This window comes from Uloborus diversus, chromosome 5 (genome assembly GCF_026930045.1).
Source record: "Uloborus diversus isolate 005 chromosome 5, Udiv.v.3.1, whole genome shotgun sequence".
NCBI classification, from domain to species: domain Eukaryota; kingdom Metazoa; phylum Arthropoda; class Arachnida; order Araneae; family Uloboridae; genus Uloborus; species Uloborus diversus.
In genome coordinates this window covers 112,645,410-112,664,981 of record NC_072735.1, presented here as the reverse complement: position 1 = coordinate 112,664,981, position 19,572 = coordinate 112,645,410, and the positions used below count along the sequence as shown (strand labels likewise).

The window sequence follows — 19,572 nt, the reverse complement described above, 5'->3', positions numbered from 1 at the left end:
TTTTATTATATTTCACCAAGTGCAGAAATATGACTTAAAAAAGATGTTTGTTCCTCGTTATAATTAATCTGAATGAATTTTTGGAAAAAGAAACGTAGCAGAATATTAGAATGTTTATTACCAATGACCCCCACCCCCCTTGGGATCAGTGGCGGATTTACAGGTTTGGTGGCTCGTCGAAACATATTTTCGGAGGCTCGTCTGTCTGTTACAGATCTATGTAAACTATTTAGCATGTGCATTTTTGACTTCCCTTTGGGGCCCCTATGGTCGTGAGGCCTCTCGCAATTGCGACATGGAAAATCTAACATTGAGTAGGATTACCGAAAATTGACTGAAATAGCAGCATTTGGTTTCAATGGGCACCGAAAGTGGCTGTTTTTTTTTTTTTTTTTTTTTTTTTTTAATAAAAGGATCCTTTGGGAAAACATTTAAGTTTCTTTTCGTTTTGAATAATTTAGTTTTTTGCACAGAGAAAATAATTATGACTTTATGACAACCTAAGAAATGAGAAAACGAACTAAATATAAAAAAGAATTATCTCTAACAGGAACATTAAAAATAATTTTGAAAAATACCGATCCATGAATTCGGTGGATAAAACCAGAGAAATGTTCTTACAAATGCACATACAATAGTTCGTGGAATATGTACTGTGCATACAATAGTTCGCTTTGGGGTTTTGCTGAACCCGTATCCTCCCCCTCCCCTGCAGCATTTTGTATTTTTTACTATTATATTTAAACGATGAAATCAAATTAGAAACCATTTATTTATCTAATAAGTAATTCAGAACACAAACGGCGCACTCGTTTTCCAGATTTTGAAATATGACAAAAAAAAAACAAAAAAACTCACCATGGGGGGAAAAAATGAGAAGGCAAAAGCAATTCATAATAATAAATTAAAGCTCTTAATGTGGTTGTAATGACAGTGTCTTGTCGACACAAAGCCTTTCCCCCCTACATCTCATTATCATGGTCGCTCTCCTCCAATGGGACAGGAACATATGGACAATGAGCGCTTAGCCGAGCGCGACACGAACACCCCCTCCTACGCCCACGCTTGATGGCGATTGCGCGCGCGCGCGTTCCCACATACAATGCGCAGCTGTGCTCTCATTGGCGGTCTATTACGCTCAGAGATGCGGTAATTAGAGCGTCGGTTCGCTCTTTACAAACGAGTTGGGAAATTTATTGTTGGAAATTTCGGGAAATGTCCAATTCTTTCACCATTACAATGATAAATAAATAAACATTGTGTTGTTTTGATTATATTTGGTTCCTGTTTTACGTGCTTGTTGGAGTATACGGGCTATTTTGAAAGTTTTTTTTTTTTACTTGCTTTGCCAAGATGTCAAATAGGATAAGTGAAGCAAGCATTCTAACGGTTGCCAAAAATAAAAATGATTAGTAATTATTATAAAGTTAATTGTTAATAAATTTAACAATTAATTTTAAGGCTAAACTAAAGCAAAAATAGAACTGTGGTGATCTACCATGCAAATAAAACCCTGCTTAATATTTTATTTTTTTCAGATATTTCGAAATACTTTAGTTTTCCCCTGAGTCAACATCTTTAGATAAAAATTTATAACGTATTTCTAATTAGAGCTCAGATTGTTTTAGGGACTATTAGGGTTCTATCAAACTAAATATCAGTCATTATGTAGTACTTATGATTTATCTAGACACTTGTTCCCACGTGCAAAAAAAATGAGAGTTTCTTTTGATTATTATAGGCTTTTTGACATAGACCTAACTTGGAGTACGGTTAATTTTTTGAAATTTCATAGCATATTGAAAATAAGTTCGGAGCTAAACTTCCATGCAAATTAAAGCCTGCATAGGACTCATAACTGTTATTTATCCCTAATCATTTCAGTAAATTTTTACTTCGGTCAACGTTATCAAGGCTGAATTGCATAAATTTATTTCTAAATAGTGCTCACATGTTATTTTTACTGTTCTATCAAGCAAAATATCAGTCATTAGGTAAATCTTATGATTTATCTAGTTGACTAATTGCTCCCCTCGTGAAAAAAAAAGTTCCAAATAACACTGCTCAACCTTTTGCAATAGACCTAACTTCAAGCTCCGTTAAATATGCAAAATAGGCAAATCTTATGATTTATCAATTTGACTAACTGCTCCCCTCATGAAAAAAAAAAAAAAATGTTCCAAATAACACTGCTCAACCTTTTGCAATAGACCTAACTTCAAACTCCGTTAAATATGCAAAAATTCATACTTAATTGAATAGAAATACGGGAGCTGGACTCCATTGCAAATTAAGCCCTGCGTAAGATTCTTAACTGTTAGATATTTCTTATCTTCCCAGTTACTTTTTCCTTGTGCCAACATCTTCATATAAATTCCGTAATTTTATTTCTAAATGGTGTTCATGTATTATTATTAAAGTTTTATCAAACCAAATATCAGTCATTATGCCGTTCTTATGATTTATCTAGTATGTGCCCTTGACTAATGTCCCCCACGTGCAAAAAAATAGCTTTCCTAATGACACTGCTCGACTTTTGATATAGACCTAACTTCGAGTTGCACCGTTATTTGAACGTCACTACAAACACCTCACCATCGTGTCACGCTGCCCCGGGACATGCCTGGACCCCTCGATGTCTTCTCCGGAATCGATATTTATACACGCACATCGATAAATCAAGCTACCAGACATGCCATAAATTATGAGCCCTGGCAATGATCGCCGGTTACCTTTGAAGACGAAGCGATTCGCGACTTCTAGTGGTCGTCGAATCATTAATCTGACGGCAGTTAAGCTCAACATTAAGCGTCCGTAAATATTTCTTAATAAGCAGTGTCCGTAGAGACATTCTGTCGTCTTCTTGGCGGCTTGCCTGCCTCCCCCCCTGGAGAAGTCGCAATTTCCAACTAACCATTTGGTAGCACGATTGTCATTCCTCTGTCAGAATTACGAAAGGATCATCAGTGGTTATTGCTATTTTGAAGGAACAGATGTGTGGGCAAAGGGCCCCCCGGAGAGGAGTACGCCTCAGTATGAGATTAATGCTTCTGAAAATTGTAATTCATCCATGTTTCTTCTGAATGGTTGGAATGTGATTTTAGGAAGCATGTAACGCTTCTGAGTACCATGATAATTTACGAGATCTTGAACACTAAAAACGTTTATAGAAAGAAAATTTGGGTATTCAGAACCACTGAGAGCCAGGGCTGGCCCATTGTCAGTTTGGTCACCGGGACCGGGACCCATCTCCCTCACAAAGTTAATAAAACTTACACGACTCCGATTCCGAACCGGGCCACATTAAAATGCAAATAAATTTGAGCAATTGTGTAAATTATATTTCTAGTTTATATCAAACTAGATACGTAGCACAGTCTACCTCGAAAATAAAAGTTGTGTCAAGTGACACATGTTCAACAATTAGGCATGAATAAAAGAAAGAAACTGATACATTTCTCGTCGAAGTGTACAGAAAAGAGTTTTCTGTTTTATAACTCAAAATTTAAAGTTTGACCTCAGGCTTTTTTTAAATTCCAAATATTCAGTCATTGTAACCAATAGGCGTGAACATTCAGTTCTACGGATTTTCTGACGAAAGCCCCCCTGTGAGACGTTTCCCACTTATGTGAATTCCTCAGCATCAATGGGCGTGCGCAGAAATTTTGGGACCCGTCACAAATGACTTTTCCGGGCCCCCTCCATATTGTTTACCCCTATATTTCATGCCTAGTTTTAAAAATTTGGGTCCCGCAGGCTCGGGTCTGGCCAACAGCTGTCCCTCCACCCCCCCCCTCGCTGTGCATGCTCCTGTGAGCATCAAAGAACCTTTGCTCCAAATTCGGCAATGATCCAACGTAAACTGGATTTGCCTTCGGAAAGCCCGTCTATGTGAGTTCTTGAGCATCAAAGGACCTGTGTATCGAATTTGACAAAGATCGTACGTTAACTGGATTTGTATAAGGAACACACAAATACACACGCGCACAAATGAACATCCATTTGTACCGATATACATGGCTGTATGTGTGTGCATATGTTTATGTTCCTCATACAATTCCACAGTTTACGTCAGATCATTGCAGAGGTCCTTCGATGCTCAGGATTTCACATAGGGGATTTTCGCCAGAAAATCCGCGAAAGGAAACGTTTACGTTTATTCATAACAATGGCATGATTTACAACATGTATTTATAACATGTACGCCATGGAAAACCACTCAAAATAGATTCAGGTGGGACTAAACTGAAACTATATGGAAAAGTCTGAATGGGGAATTTTTAATGCGTTTCAGAACTTCCTTTACTTCCTATCGGGAATTATACAAAACTAAAGTTTATTTTAAAAAGGAAATATCACCAAAAAGAGTTGTACGAAATTGAATGTGAAAACCAAAGTTTTAAAGATTAACCCAAGAACTAATATTCGAGACATTTCTCTTCCGAAGTCACAGCCTTTGGGAATGTATCCATTTCTATAATTTATGTTGGTGCTTATTAGAAATAACGAAAAAACATAGAAGTACGCTTGCTGAACAATAGAAAGTTTAGAATTTTTTAATTAATTTTAAAATAGAGCATGTGCATAGTAAGAGGATAAATTTTGGCAATATAAATTTTTTTCTGCCAGAGCGAGGTTTATATTTCAAAAATGCTGACATCAGCCATAAATATATGTTTGTTATTACCACTAGTGGCCTATATTATGACGACATAAAGTTTTCCATTCATCACTTGTGACAACTATAAACAAAATGTAAGAATGCACGCACTTAATGCATCAACAAATTCGAGAAACCGCTGCACTTTTAATTGACGAAAGTAGAAAAAGCAATAATAATAATCTTCGGTTGTTAACCAAAACGTAACTGATAACCACCTTGAAGTAGCCTGTGGACATCTGTAACTGTTGCAAAGGAATTCATTTGTACCACCATTAATATTGGGTTGTTCGGAAAGTAATTTCGTTTTTTCCCGTCAGAGGACTTAATTACGTTATTTCGAAATCAACTTCACACTTAAGCCGCATAACCATTATATGTCTTGAGAGCTGATATTGCAAGGCTTGTGTGTGAAAAAGTTCTATTAATTCTACGCAGTAGTTTTTGGTTGGTGCCCTTTTAAATATGGAGAGCAATAAGCAGCATTTTCGTCATATTTTACTTTTTTACTTCAGAAAAGGTAAAAATGCTGTCCAAGCAAGAAAAAAATTGACGGATGTGTATGGAGAAGGCGTGTTAACAGTACGCCAGTGCCAGAACTGGTTTGCAAAATTTCGATCCGGCAATTTTGATGTCGAAGATGCACCACGGTCTGGAAGGCCGGTCGAAGCTGACAAAGATGCGATAAAGGCATTAGTTGATGCAAATCGGCGAATAACCACACGAGAGATCGGTGAGAGATTAAATTTGTCGAATTCGACTGTTTATGGCCATTTGAAAGGCATGGGCTTAACCTCGAAGCTCGATGTGTGGGTGCCCCATGTCCTTACGGAGCCTCACACAAGTTTGGTCACTCGCCCAAAAACTTTTACAGCTTGAATGGGACGTACTGCAACATCCACCATATTTTCCAGATCTGGCGCCTTCCGACTACTATTTGTTCCGGTCCCTGCAAAATGTTTTGGATGGCAAAACCTTTACCTCAAATGAAGATGTCAAAAACCACCTGAACCAGTTTTTTGCCAGCAAGGACCAAAACTTTTATGAGAGGGGAATTATGTTACTGCCAGAAAGATGGCAAAAGGTGTTGGACCAGAATGGCCAATATATAATTTAATAAAATATTTATTCATTATACGAAAACTGTCTTTCATGTTCCCCAAAAAAAAACGAAATGACTTTCCGAACAACCCAATATAAAGCAGTTAACGTTAAACACTGACACACAAACACCTTAATAACAGCGACTAGTATGTGAGCAAACGACTTGAATCGCCGACATCAGAGCAATTTCGAACGACCTTAGGAAGGCCTCCCATCTTGTCTCTTTTAGAACGTGGGGATGCATGCTTCGCCGTCTGCCCCTTATTAAGGCACAGTAAAATAAGATTAAGTACATGTTATATATATATTTGTAAAATTGCAGAGAAATTACGTTGGAAGTCAAGCGTGGAATAGAACGTCTGTGATTGTAATCAGTGACGAAAAAAAAATCATTTGAAGCATGTTGACGACAGCAGATGACTCCGTTTGAAATGTCATTTTCTTTATTAGACTGATTATATTATTTTTATGGTAGAAGGTACTTAGCTAATCTTCGAAGAAGAAAGGATCGATTTGCTGGGAAATTTTGGCTTTAGCAGAAGGGATCCCCCCCCTTCCCCCAAGGATGGTGGCGAATCCCATCAGTTGCCACGTAGCAGACTAAGGACAAGACTTTCCCAAAGAATATCTAAGACTCTCTAAAACTACACCCCCTAAAATTTACATATTGCGTGATGCCCTCCCCCCCCCCTTCTGTTCGCGTGTGGGTGTTGTGTGTGTGAGGATTAAAAATAATCAATTTTCCCCATCCTACATGAAAGTCTTTTTCGTTGTGAAAATTCAACCAAAATGTTCAGGTATAAAGAAGAAAACTATTCGATTCATAGTGCATAGGTTTTGTTGTACCTCTTTTTCACACATAGAGAAACACAATTGCAAATGATCGTTTTCAGGTACAGTGAAACCTGTGTAAGTTGATCACTTGCGGTGCAGTACTTTAGCAGTCCAACTGGTCAAGTAAAGAGGGTGATAGAAACAGACTAATTTAAATTATTGTTTCCCCTGTTTCGAAATTTGTCCCCCAAAAAATAATGTGGGGCGAATTTCGCCGACGACTATAATTTTATTGCTTTGCAGGGACCAGCGCTAATTTTATATGGAAGCTCACAGCTCACGAGTGCTCAGTTCCTATACTTATTTAAAACTTTGGGAGAATATTTCGACATTTGACGAAGGTTGAGTTATTTAGGGGAAGACCGCCTATATTGGACCCCTTAAGAACAAGAGGCCCGTGTCGCTAAATGTGAAGCAAAACAAAAATAAACAAGAAGTTCCGTCTAGAACTAGACGAGCCTACTTTCCCGTATACCCATACTACTTTCTAGTACCTGATCAATATTCTGAAAAATAGCTAAAATCGCAAATTTTTTCAAACATATTTTTTTCAATATTTTAAGCTGATTTCTAGGAATAAAATATTCCTTACTTTTCTTCAAAAAAACGAACAAATAAAATAGCAGCACCTTTTAAACAAAGCAGCTAATACACTTCTTTCCATTAAAAAATTTTTTTAACAGCTTTCAAAACGAAAAAATAATAATAATAAGTTCATTAAAATAAATACATCATATAAAAAAAATCGTTTCTTTTTCCCCTGTTGCCAAAAATAATTTTTTAAACGAATTAATGCACTTACCAAAATAAAAAAAAAACAATAAAATGTCAACTTAAAGAAAAAATTTTCATTGTCAAAAAAAAAAAAAAAAAATCGTCTGCGCATATTTTTCGAGTTTATTCACCGAAAACTAAATACCTGAATTAAAACTTTAGCGTGAAAATAAAAACAAATCACATCAACAATAATTATTTCACAGTTAAAACCACAGCGTGGAGTCAATCTCATTTTGGGATAAAAGAGTCGGAGTCGAATATCCAAGAATCGGAGTCAGTCATTTGTCCTCCGTGTATAAATGTTTGCCAAAGCTACGAAGTCAGAGTCGAAGTCGGGGAGTCGGAGTCCGATTAATTGTCGGAAACAGGAGTCAGAGTCGGTGTCAGGTGCCCCTAAATTCTCGGAGTCAGAGTCGGGAGTAGGTCGTCAAGAGCTATTTCCAACAAAGTTTGTTTCCCCGTAGGCGCTAATGTTCAGGGATTTGAACTGTTCCCCGTAGGCGCTAATGTTAAGAGATTTGAACTGTTCAAAATTGAACGAAAACTTGTTCAAATCAAAAAGATATTTTCGATACATGTTTTTTATCAAAAGTTTTTCCCTACAAAGTTTGTTTGAAGCCACTTCGCTTCTAAGTTCAAGATTTATTTTTGATTTGAATTTCCCCGTAGGCGCTAATGTTAAGTTTTTTTGAACTGTTCAAAATTGAACGAAAAATTGTTCAAATAAAAAAAATGAATTATGGGAATGAGATGTCCTCGCCGAGATCTTTCTAACAAAAAAAAATTCGTTCGAATCGGACTATTCATTCAAAAGTTATTAGGGGGGGACAGACAGACAGACCGACAGACAGACCGACAGACATTTTTCCCCATCTCAATACCCTACTTTCCAATTTTTAACTTTTCAATATTTATCTAACTATTTTATTTATTTTTGACTTTTTTTTGTTTTTCGGGATATTTTTAAGATGTATTAAGCCTTCTTTCATGCTTTTTTCTTCTTTCTCTGATTTTTACTGGGAAAGTAGGCTAAAAATAGGGCACCTGAAGTCAAATTTTATTAGGAACCGCCATAGGTACTTGTATTTTTTGTAAATATGACGATAATCTTTACAAACAATATTTTTTACAAAGTTGAAAAATTTCAATTTAGGGACATATTCGCCTATAGGGGAAGGTTGCCGTCAATGAACCGGTTCCATGACTAGACAACGAAGATATTTCCTGTACCAGAGTTTGCGCAGACGCGTAATCAGTTTTAGCACCTTCCTTTGTCTGAAAAGAGTCGACGGCAGAGTAGTCAAGTGGCTAAAATTATTTGATCATAATTTTAATCGGTCAGAAAAGATTTCTACCATTACCTTACTAATCATTTGGATTTTCATTTAGTTATAACAGGCTTTGAATATTCCTGCTCAATTAAACATGAACATTGACTTACAAAAGTGCCTTTTAAAGTACAATTCCCTATACTTCATGTTTCATCATGATTCGTCACAGCAGTTACGCCTATAAGAATATTCAAAATGACGCAGTTGCTATCATTGGACCCCTAGGTGTTTCCACGAATGGACCACCTGACAAAGTGGTTCATTCATGGAAAATTTCAAATATTGTTGTAACTTCAGCTCAATTACCTTTGAAAATTGATCAGTTGTTTTAAAATAAATATGACAATGAAAAAAATAATCTCAGTAATTCATGAAAACTCTTATATTTTGTTATAATTTAAGGCAAATTTTTTTAATAAAATTGATTAAAAATTTAATACATAATAATACAGATTCAAATACTTTTGCTGTTACAAGAAAATGCAATAATTACTAAAATATGTCCAGTGGATAAGTGAGAGCATGTAACGTGCTACAGTAGCTTACAGAAATGGTGGCATGTACCTTAACGAAGTCTGCCCACAATATAGAATCCTGAAAGCAACTTTAAACAGTCGCATGGAAGATAAAAACCGATTTGTTGTTACCTTAATCACTCATTAAAAATGAAATAAACCCTCCGAAATAGGAATATGATTAGTGAATCATATTTTGAAACTAGAGAAGAAGTTTTTGGAATTACTTCTGAAAAATTAGGGGAATTGGCCTTTCAAGAGGCTGAGAAAAATAACGTGTCCCACAGATTTAATTAAGACAAAGTCTGTTAGTTCTATATTCTCTGGTAGTTTGTGACGTAAGCTTCTGGTTGCAGTAATAAAATGGTCAAAAATGTTCTCTGACATTTTAGAGAGCAAGTACAGTCTTGCGTCGAGTGAAACTTTTCAAAATCGATTTAACAAAAATCTCAACAGTTCAAAAGAGCTTGAAAACATATTAGCTAAGAACAGTTGCACAGGTTGGGAAAATATCAAGTGGTGAACGAGGTGTGATGACAACAGCTGTGTGTTGTGTGAGTGCTGGTGTTTATTTATGTTCCTCCTATCCGAAAATAAAAATTTTAGAAAATAAATCTATTTTTCTATAAATTATTGTTATTTGTAGTGTTTATTGATCACCTGTTATAAATATTTGCAAGTTACGCATTGATTATTTTTATTTGAGAATGTGGTCCATCGATGGAATCTCGATGGTCCATCCGTAGCAACCGGTAGCCATGAATGGATCACATGCTAAAATATTTAATTTTCATTCTTTATTGTGTATATTTATCATGAAAGTTAATATTATTTTTAAAAGAGAAATATACTGAGAAATTGTTCCTAGAATTAACGTGACATTTGAGTAGTATTTCCATTAAAAAAAAATCGAAAACTGTTGTCTGGTTCATTGAAGGCAACCTTCCCTTATTGAACCATGCGCTTCCTAAATTAGACCGCAACAGTAAATGATATAATAACTCGCATTTGAACCGTACAATCTTTTTACAGGATTTGAAATAGAATTTCCTTTGCTTTAGGCTAACTTGGGGCAGTGTTGATCAGTCCACTGATGGCATTTAATACACTAAATCATGCTTTGCACTTGATCTCAATGGCAAATATTGCAATACCAGTTGTTTCATGCGGATTTTGCTCCTCTTTTTGCGGCTTTTTCTGCTCTGTGTGTCTTTTTTCTGTGGTGATGACGTTAGAACATTTGCCGAAGTAGGTTTCTTTCTTCTGCCTTCCATTTTTTTATGCTAAAGTAATATGTGTGCCTCCTTAACAAAACCATCAATAGAACCGACGATCATAACTTGATGAGAACTAACCACTGATTCCTCGGAACTTCCGTACATTGTTCTTGTGCATCTTGAATAACTGATACCGAACATGTAGAATATTTACTTTGGTGGTCTCATCTGGACTACAAACTTCTGACTCGGTTACTGCAAAACCGCTGTCATTAAACACAATTGTAACTAACAGGTCTAAGTCCTTTTCTAGAGAATCCATTCACAGAATATTGGCCACGCTTGCAATTTGTCCATAAGAGTCACCTAACACTTCTCTAATTTTACATTTGGTAATGGACTTCATTAGATGTTCTCGCATTCACGTATCACAAGTTCGATTGAAATATGTGGACAGAGGCTTGAAAAAGACCCCGTCTAAGGGCTGTAAACGATGTGCTGGAAGAGGAAGCATTATTACACCGTTATCGTTAGTCAAGTTTATAGCATAGTCCCATATCATCATTCCTACAAACAGCCAAGGCTTTTCCCATTATTTTTACTGCCTAAGAACCACATTTCCCCTTTTTGACATCTTCTGAAACCAAGAATGATAGAAATTAACGTATCTTATAATTAATAAAGAAATCAGCTAAAAAAAGGGTTAACGAGCCCAAATTTCATTCAAATTAAAAAACTATATTGATATAAGGAATTTTATCTGACAGAACTGAAATTGAAGCTTCTGGCTAAAAAGAAAGGAAGAAAAAAATTTATTGTATGAGATTGTAGCTTCTAAGCAATTTACTTAATAGAAACCAGTGTGAATGCTTTGATAAGCCTTGATTTATATTTTAAGTAATCTTAAATGTGCATTTAAATGTCCCCACTAAATTATTTTCTGTAAAAAAAGTAAAAAGTTTGTTTGAATTTCATGTTATCAAACTGGACAACCGGTCCCTGTATTATTGGTTAAAACACCTAGTTTTATGGGTGGCAGCTTCTAGAAAGTATGTTTGAAAAAAACCAAAATTCAAAATGAATTTCCTTAATCAGTGTTAAAGTATGCTCAAAATAGTCCTAACTAAATTATTAAGTTACATTAATCACTTATTTTATAATGGAATAAGTAAAAAGGCATACTTAATTACATATTCTTAAATTGGACCACCGGTCCGATATAAGAAAAATTTTCCGGTCCAATAAAGGAAAACACGCCATTTTTTTTATTCTTTTATTTATTCCTTGTCAACAAGTTTTCCAATCATGCAGGTAAATACATTGCTGTAATCCTCATTAAATAATCTTTATATTATAAAAGCAATTTTCTACGTTCGTAAATTTTAGAATTCTTCTACTAGATACAAGCTCTTGAAAATAAGATCAAACACGTTTTCAACACAATTCACATCGTAACTCAAGCTATGCAGATCGAAATGTGACGAAGCTTCATCCTCAAAGGTTTCAGATAGCAATCTTTATACTTCATGGGGCTTCCGTGATTTTTTTTTTTTTTTTGTTAGAAATAGAAACCTATAGTTGGAGCAAAAATAACTTGGCAGTGTCTTAATGCTGCAGTTAGGATCCACGCAACCTTCACAATGCTGTCAGATTAGGTTTGCTCCAACTATAGTTGAGGCACACAATACATACCAGTTGAACCTATTACCGAAATTAAAAGAAGAAAAAAGGCTGATATAAGTTATAAATTAAATTGACAAGATATTTTGGGATGTGTGTACCAAATAATTCAGTAATAAACGCCATTTCTTTCCTTTCGTTCTATAGAAAAAAAAATCTTTTTCTTTTCAATTACTGTCTGACCACGGATTGTCTGGAAAGACAAACACCCGTTTTACAGGCGGGAATAGACGAATCTATTATTTTTTACCGATGTCAGCTTTTGCAGAAGCAGAGTCTCATTCAAATGAGCGGAATACGCGCATCAAATTTTTACTTTTCCCCCTTATTTACATAGATTCTTCTTATCTGGACGTTTGAAAATTCCATGCAATCCGTGGTTGGACAGTACTACTAATACTTATGTTCGTGGTATTCCTCAGAACACTTAAAATGAATTAAACATACGGAGGTTTGGAAAGATTGCAGTGAGCCCCATATTTACATTAATGAAAAAGAACGTGTATTTTTGGTGATAATACTGATTTTCAACTATCCCAGACTCTGCAATTACTTAGAATTTAAAATGGTTAGAAAAGCTCTATACTTTTTCAAACGGAAAAAGACCACTCGCGGGAAGGAACACGCTAAAGCGACAATGAGAAGCAAGAAGGATTAAAGGCGGCGTACGTAAACTAGAAGCAGAGAATAATTCTGCTTTCATCACCACAGCCACGACGGCGCCTTTGAGAGCAATTCCAGTGCGAAAATAAAATTAAGATTTTAAACTGTTGTCTGTCTAAAAGAAAAAAAAATCAACCCCATCTAAGAGCGAGAAAAGTGTTTGAAGAGTGAATGTTAAAACGTTCAATTTCTGGCTCCAGCGTGAGCCTCTGCCTTACAATCATATGCACGACAGCTGGTATTATATCCCACATTATTACAGTTATTGTTATAATACGGATCATTGTAGACCGCTCTTCCGAATGCGCATAATGCAGAGTAACCCGATAACACAACTCATGCGTGAAGACATGTAAATAGAAGCAGAAGAAAAAAGAGGAAACGAAATTGGGGAGGGAGGGGGATAGCTTCTCTGGTTCACGTGGAAATTAATTTAAGCTGGTATCGAAGGTAGCATTTTCGTCAAACAACGCTTAAAAAGTACCTCCCTTCTCCCCATACATCCTTCCCCTGCTGGATCGAAGGCTCCAATTTGAGAGAAGGTTCCTCCGTCGGTGGTTACAGAAATAAAAAAAGAAAGAAGAAAACGCAGAGAAAGAAATGTAGGCGCATCTCGGAGAAAATTGTCCAGATGCATTCGTCATAGTTTTACTGCTGCCTGTCCAACAGTTGCCCCGAGGCCACAGCGACTGTGTCATTATAGATTTCCCCACACGGTGCCTAACTCCATTCCCCCACTTTTTTCTTTCTTATTTTTTTTCCATGCAGAAAAATATGCGATTCTCGATCTCCAATTATACTAGCCACTTTCAGTCAAGATGACATTGTAAGAAAGAAAGAAAAAAAGAAAGACATTCTTCTTGGAGACATTTCATTTCGGCAAAAAATCATTAAAGGTAATCACTAATTTCAGGTAGCGCTTTTTGCGCATACATTTGTATCCTCATCAATTCTCTTAAACATAGGGCACAAATTGCGCAGACGATTCATTTTCGATTCACGTATGTCATCTTAATAATGAAAAGAAAGTTTATGCCCGATGAAGGAGCAGTTTTTTGATGAAAATTATATCAAAAAAGAGGGAAATTTTAATATTCAGCAGTGGGTTTCTATTACTCAAATGTGGCCTGGAAGCAAATTGGTGTAAGTGAAAAAAAATTAAAATGTGGAGATAACTAGTGCAAATGATAGGAGCACACCCATCTCTTTTGTGACAAATAGATATTAGGACAAACCTTGACAAGTGCTGTTAGCCTGCGTGATTTAAAAAAATTTCGAAGTAAGCTTATGTATAATTTGAACTGAGCACTTTTATTTCACTCAAATTCTTTTGTTAATCACTATAGTAAATATTTGTCATGTTTCCATTAGAAAGCGAATGCAAACGCGATATCACTCGCCTTATTTTATTTAATTTTTTTTATTAAGGATGTTTATTTTATTTATTATTATTTTTTCATTAAGGATGTTTATTTTATTTATTATTATATTTTTTATTAAGGATGTTTATTTATTTAATTAATTTATTTATTTTAAATTAAGAATGTTGATTCTATTTTTACGCACAGTATGATTTTATGCTTGAAAAAGAGCGCCATTGTCCTATGGTTTTCGGATTGTGCGTTAGAGAACAAATTTCGAAGATAAAAACTTCTTTTTCTCACAAAACAAAATTAAACTTGTATGTTGTGGCCATCACGAATCTTTCTTCTATATCTTTCTTATAATTCTGATTCCTCCCATGCTTGGCGAGGAAGCAGTGGCGCACACAAGGGAGGGGTCCAGGGGGTCCGGACCCCTCCCATAGATCTTGCTCCCCCAGATTGAGTACTATTCAATGTATTTTGTACGTAGAATAATTTCAAATAAAACTATCAATAACTTCAGTTCTAATTAGTGAAAAAATAAAACCCTCATGTTAAAAGATTTTAAAAAATTGTATTGTGCACTTTTCCTATAACGAATTGCCTGTAAGAAGCAGAATGGTGATCATACGCGTATGCACTGTAATAACCATGCTTTTAATTTTAAAATTACAGACTAAAATGAGATTCTATGAACTTGAATTCATTTTTTAAATTATGATAAAAGTAAAAGCGTAAATCATTTTGCTTTCTTGTTATTTATTTAAGTATATTTCATTAAATAAGGCGAATTATTTATTCATTAGAGTATTTTTTATTGTTTTTCATTCTCGTGAATCGATAAAATCAAGTTAATAGGAATGGGACTTTCGACCTTGGACCCTCCTCATTAAAAATTTCTGTGTGCGCCACTGCGAGGAAGCAACATTCCCAACAAAAACAAAATTGCAAACGCCAAAACTTGACGACCACCTCAAATCCCAATTTATCTCAAAAGCAAAGCAAAGAATGAAAATTGAAAATTATTTTAAAAGCCTTGCTTAAAATAATTACAAACATTTATTTCTTAACAAACACAAGATGGCAACGGTTAAAAAGTTTAAATCATCGCGATTTTCTTGTCATTTTCCAACTATTAAAATCACACGAATTACGCAGACGACAGTTTATAATGATTTATCTTTCTTATTGTTGCAATAATAAAGCTATTTTTATTCACACAAAAAAAATTAGCCCCCATGGAGAGATTGGTGCCAAAATTGAACCAACGCCTATTTACAAATGGATTCGCATTTATTCCAAATTTCATTCAGAACATAGCATTACTTGTTGAGATATGGCACTCAGAAAGGAAAAAAAGAACGTTCGATTGAGCCACCCCCTTTTCAGCTATTAACACCAAAATAGAATCAGCTCTTATACCCTCTAAAGGCTACTTGTCGATAAATTTTTGTTTGATTCCGTTCATTATTTCTTGAGATACAGCAGTCACAATTGACAACAAAAAATGTTCTATAGCTCAATCCCCGTTTGAGCTATTGACACCAAAATTTAATCAGCACCTGTACCTGTTAGGGGCAACAAATGGACCAAATTTTGTTTGATTCCGCCAGTTACATCTTGGGAAATAGCAGGCACTTATAACTCAAAAAACGTCTCATTGCTCCACCCCTCTTAGAGGAATTCGCGCCAAAAACCAATGGGCACAAGTTCACATAGCGGCACATATATGTACCAAATTTCGTTCGATTTCATGCGTTAGTTTTTTCTGTAGAGCGGCCACAAAAAACTGGTCACACACAGACGTGTGTGACCACCAACACACACACGCGGACACGGACACACACACACAGAGACAGACAGACATTTTCCAAAAATGGTTGAAATGGACTCAGCACACCTCAAAAGGTTCAAATCCGTCAAAATTCGAAATCCGAAAATTTGCACGAATCCAATACTTTCTTCTATATATTAGATATAGAACAAAGTAAGAATTGGAATTAGAGATATTGAATGCACTTTAAATTTGTTCCCTAATGCAACTGTTGCAAATGATTGCTTCGAGTTTCTCCTTAAAATAAATTTAAAGTCATACCACCGAAAAATTTTGTTGTACCTTACATTAGGTATGGCTGCACAATAAAACTTAAAATACAGATGTTGAGCCAAACATTTCATGATAAATTATTTCAGAACTATCCAAACTTTTAGTGGTTTGTCTTCTGAAAAAAATCTTTACAAGAAAAGGTTCAGAATTTCATAATTCTCAGTAATATTGGAATTGCATCTTGTGAAACCTGAATGGCAACAAAGGGGAAGGGGGAATAGACTGAGTTACGTGTGAACAAAGGATGGTTTTCCATTTTACAAGAAGCCATACGATAGTGAATAAATTTTAAAAATAAATTAATTAATAAGTAGCAATTTAAATAGCATAGTAAAACATGCTTCTGGAAGCACAATTCATTTGCCCTCGTGTCTCCATTTTTGAAATGCGAGTTCTTAAAGTCTACCGAAATGTTGAGAAAAGTTGCCGAATTTTGCGAGTTTTGGTGAGTAGGTGTTTTTCACACGCTTTGATGACGGATGTCCAGCCATATGTAGAAAGTAAAATCACGTGGTACTTCTAATTTCTTGCCAAGCCTTTAAATTTGGAGCTTTTCTTAAAATTTCGCAGAGTTTAAGACGTTATATTTTGATAACGTGGATACGAGGGCAAATAACTTTTCGAGTCCAAAAATTGTCTCACTATACCTTTTCGCAAATTATTTCAACTTTTTTTCCATTATTATATTATTCGTGTGTTTCCTTGTTTAGCTTAGACGCTTACTTACCAACAAATTAGCTAAGGGAACCCGGAAAGTTTCAGTTAGCATCTAAAGTGCACCACAAGTAAAATATTTAAGGCTCTTTTTCGGTAATACAGTCACGCTTATTTATAGCGAAGCCGTATATAGCGAATTTACGACTATAATCAATACCTATAACTCTTCACATTTTACTGTATTTTGTAACATTTTTATATTGACCGACACTGAGGCTATAACGAAATTTTTATTGGGTCTCTCTGACTTCGCTAAAAAACGGGATGACTGTAAACTGCAATAGCGTTTTTTATGCTGTATAAATGTTTATAAGTCAATTTTCTGAGAAGAATCTTCCTTCCGAGAAATAATCGGAGAATATCTTTGAGCAATATTTAAGAATTAATTACACGGAGTTATTTATTTTCAAAGAACGTCTTTTTAAAAGGTCGTCAATATAAATATTTTATCCATCAATAGTTAATGTTAAAATTAAAATTATTTATGTCAATGATAAGAGTTTTAGTGAAACATGTCTCAAAAACAAAACATGAAATTCGTTATTTCTTTGCTCTAGTGATTGCTTTCCTTGAAATTAAGAAGAAAAACTTGAACTTTTTGTTTTGAACAAATATTTTGCTTTTTGCAGGTCGGTACTATGAAACTGGTTCCTTGCGACCGGGCATAATCGGAGGCAGCAAACCAAAGGTCGCCACCCCAGTGGTCGTAGCTAAAATAGAGCAATACAAGCGAGAAAATCCGACCATTTTTGCGTGGGAAATCAGAGAAAGACTAATTTCAGAAGGTAAGTTTGTTCCTTTACGTACTTAAAATAAAGGGGGATGCTAAAAGAAGAATTAAGCATGCTATTGATAAAACGATGAGAATTTATATTACATTACAAAAAAATTGACTTCATTTATCGAATCGTGCGATGTATTTTTTTAAAAAATAACCGATATAAATTCTGGCTGACGTATAGAGCATTAACGTATTATACATGATGAAAGTGTTAGCGGTGAAACCGTTGGCTATTGCAGATAAATTTTTTGGAAGGTGTGAAAAAACGGAATATTTATCCTAACTTCCTGAGCCAAAAAACGTGAATAGAAATTGCTTGAACAAGGTAGCCAAGTAGCCATATATTGAAAAAACACTTATTTTCGTAAGACTTTAATATTCGTGGACCGGCCGTAGTCACAAAAATTTAAACTTCGCGAAATATTTTATTGTTGTGATTTTTCAACTTTCGGCACTGTTCATATAAAATTCGAGAACTTTTCAACTAGCGAAACCCTTGATTTTTTTTTTTTTTTTTTTTGATTTCGCGAAATTTACTTAAAACGAAAGAAAGTGCTTTTACAGTAGTCATTGCAATGATTTACTTAAATTACCTTATGTCTCTAACCTTCATTGGGTTTTGAGCTTTGATACCAGTTCAAGAATAAATGATAGTGCAATTAAAAATCAGGCAATACTGACAACTCAAGTAAATTTAGAAAAAATAACATTTGATGCAGTGAGAAGCAAAGGGATGTAAGTGGACATTTTGAAGTTTTGAGTAAAACGCGTTTAAAGATCAGATCCTACGTAAGCTTACATTGAATTTTTTTCTAAATCAAGCTGTATACCGGAACCTACCAGGGCTACTAGTACTATATCTTACCCCAAAATAGAGGAGGGATTCACCTACCATTTGTACTGGTTATTTCCATATTTTTAATTTTGCCAATTGCATCCCTTTGCTTCTCACTGCCTCATTTAAGAAATGTTCCACAATCATTCTACACAGATGAAGACATGAACGTATTCCCTACAGTGCATGTCCATTAACTATACAATAAAAAAAAGTGTATAAATAAGTGAAAGAAAAAGAATTCGTAACCAAACTTCTTTTATTCCTTTGTTCCAGAACATTCTAAAAAAAAGAGCGAACAGACTTCTCGAGTGCTGGAAATATTCCCATAGAAAACCTTCTAAAGGTCACAGTTAATTCTGTTTGTTCATAATTTGCTAGACGCGACTGCGTTGAATGCCTGTCATCGCTTCAGCAAGATTTCATCGCGTTAGGTCAATATTTACTACTTGATGCGGGGAAAAAAAGAACATTTGGAGAAAAGTAAGAGTGGACGCGTTATTTGCACATAAAACAGTGGGGTCATTTCTTTTACGCTCCCGTGAATCAGCGATGTATCTTAATGTATAAAGATAATGTGTTTGTGAGTCTTAAATTAAAACTAATGTTTTGCGCAAATCGTGTTATTGCTTTTTTCCCCTTCATATTCAACTGGATGTTTTTTTTTTTTTAAATTTTTCCAATGTAATGAAAATTGACACAAGATATAGCAATCGCACTTGTTTTCGCAAAACTTGATCAGGAAAAAATTATATAAGAAGTTTTTTTATTTTATTGATTAGAGAACATTTACTGAAAAGTTCAAACATATCTGGCTTGATATTTAGGCACTTTCTCAAAGCTTTTTGTTAGTTAATTCATGTATTTGTTTTTAACATTCTATTTTTACTCTTTTTCCTCTCGTAGTAATCAGTATAAATACAATCCGACGGAAATCGGTATAAATACAATCGTCACTAAGAAAGACTTGAAAAACTGTTAAACACC

The 19,572-nt window shown here is 35.0% G+C and overlaps 1 protein-coding gene across 1 annotated transcript in view; it reads left to right on the top strand.

The window, feature by feature from the left end:
- Positions 1 to 19,572, top strand: part of LOC129223087 (paired box protein Pax-6-like) — an 83,329-nt gene that overhangs the window by 12,081 nt on the left and 51,676 nt on the right. The window contains exons 3-4 of the mRNA XM_054857652.1: positions 13,017 to 13,019; positions 17,599 to 17,754. Coding sequence (XP_054713627.1) covers positions 13,017 to 13,019; positions 17,599 to 17,754 — 159 coding nt within the window. The remainder of the gene's footprint in view (positions 1 to 13,016; positions 13,020 to 17,598; positions 17,755 to 19,572) is intronic.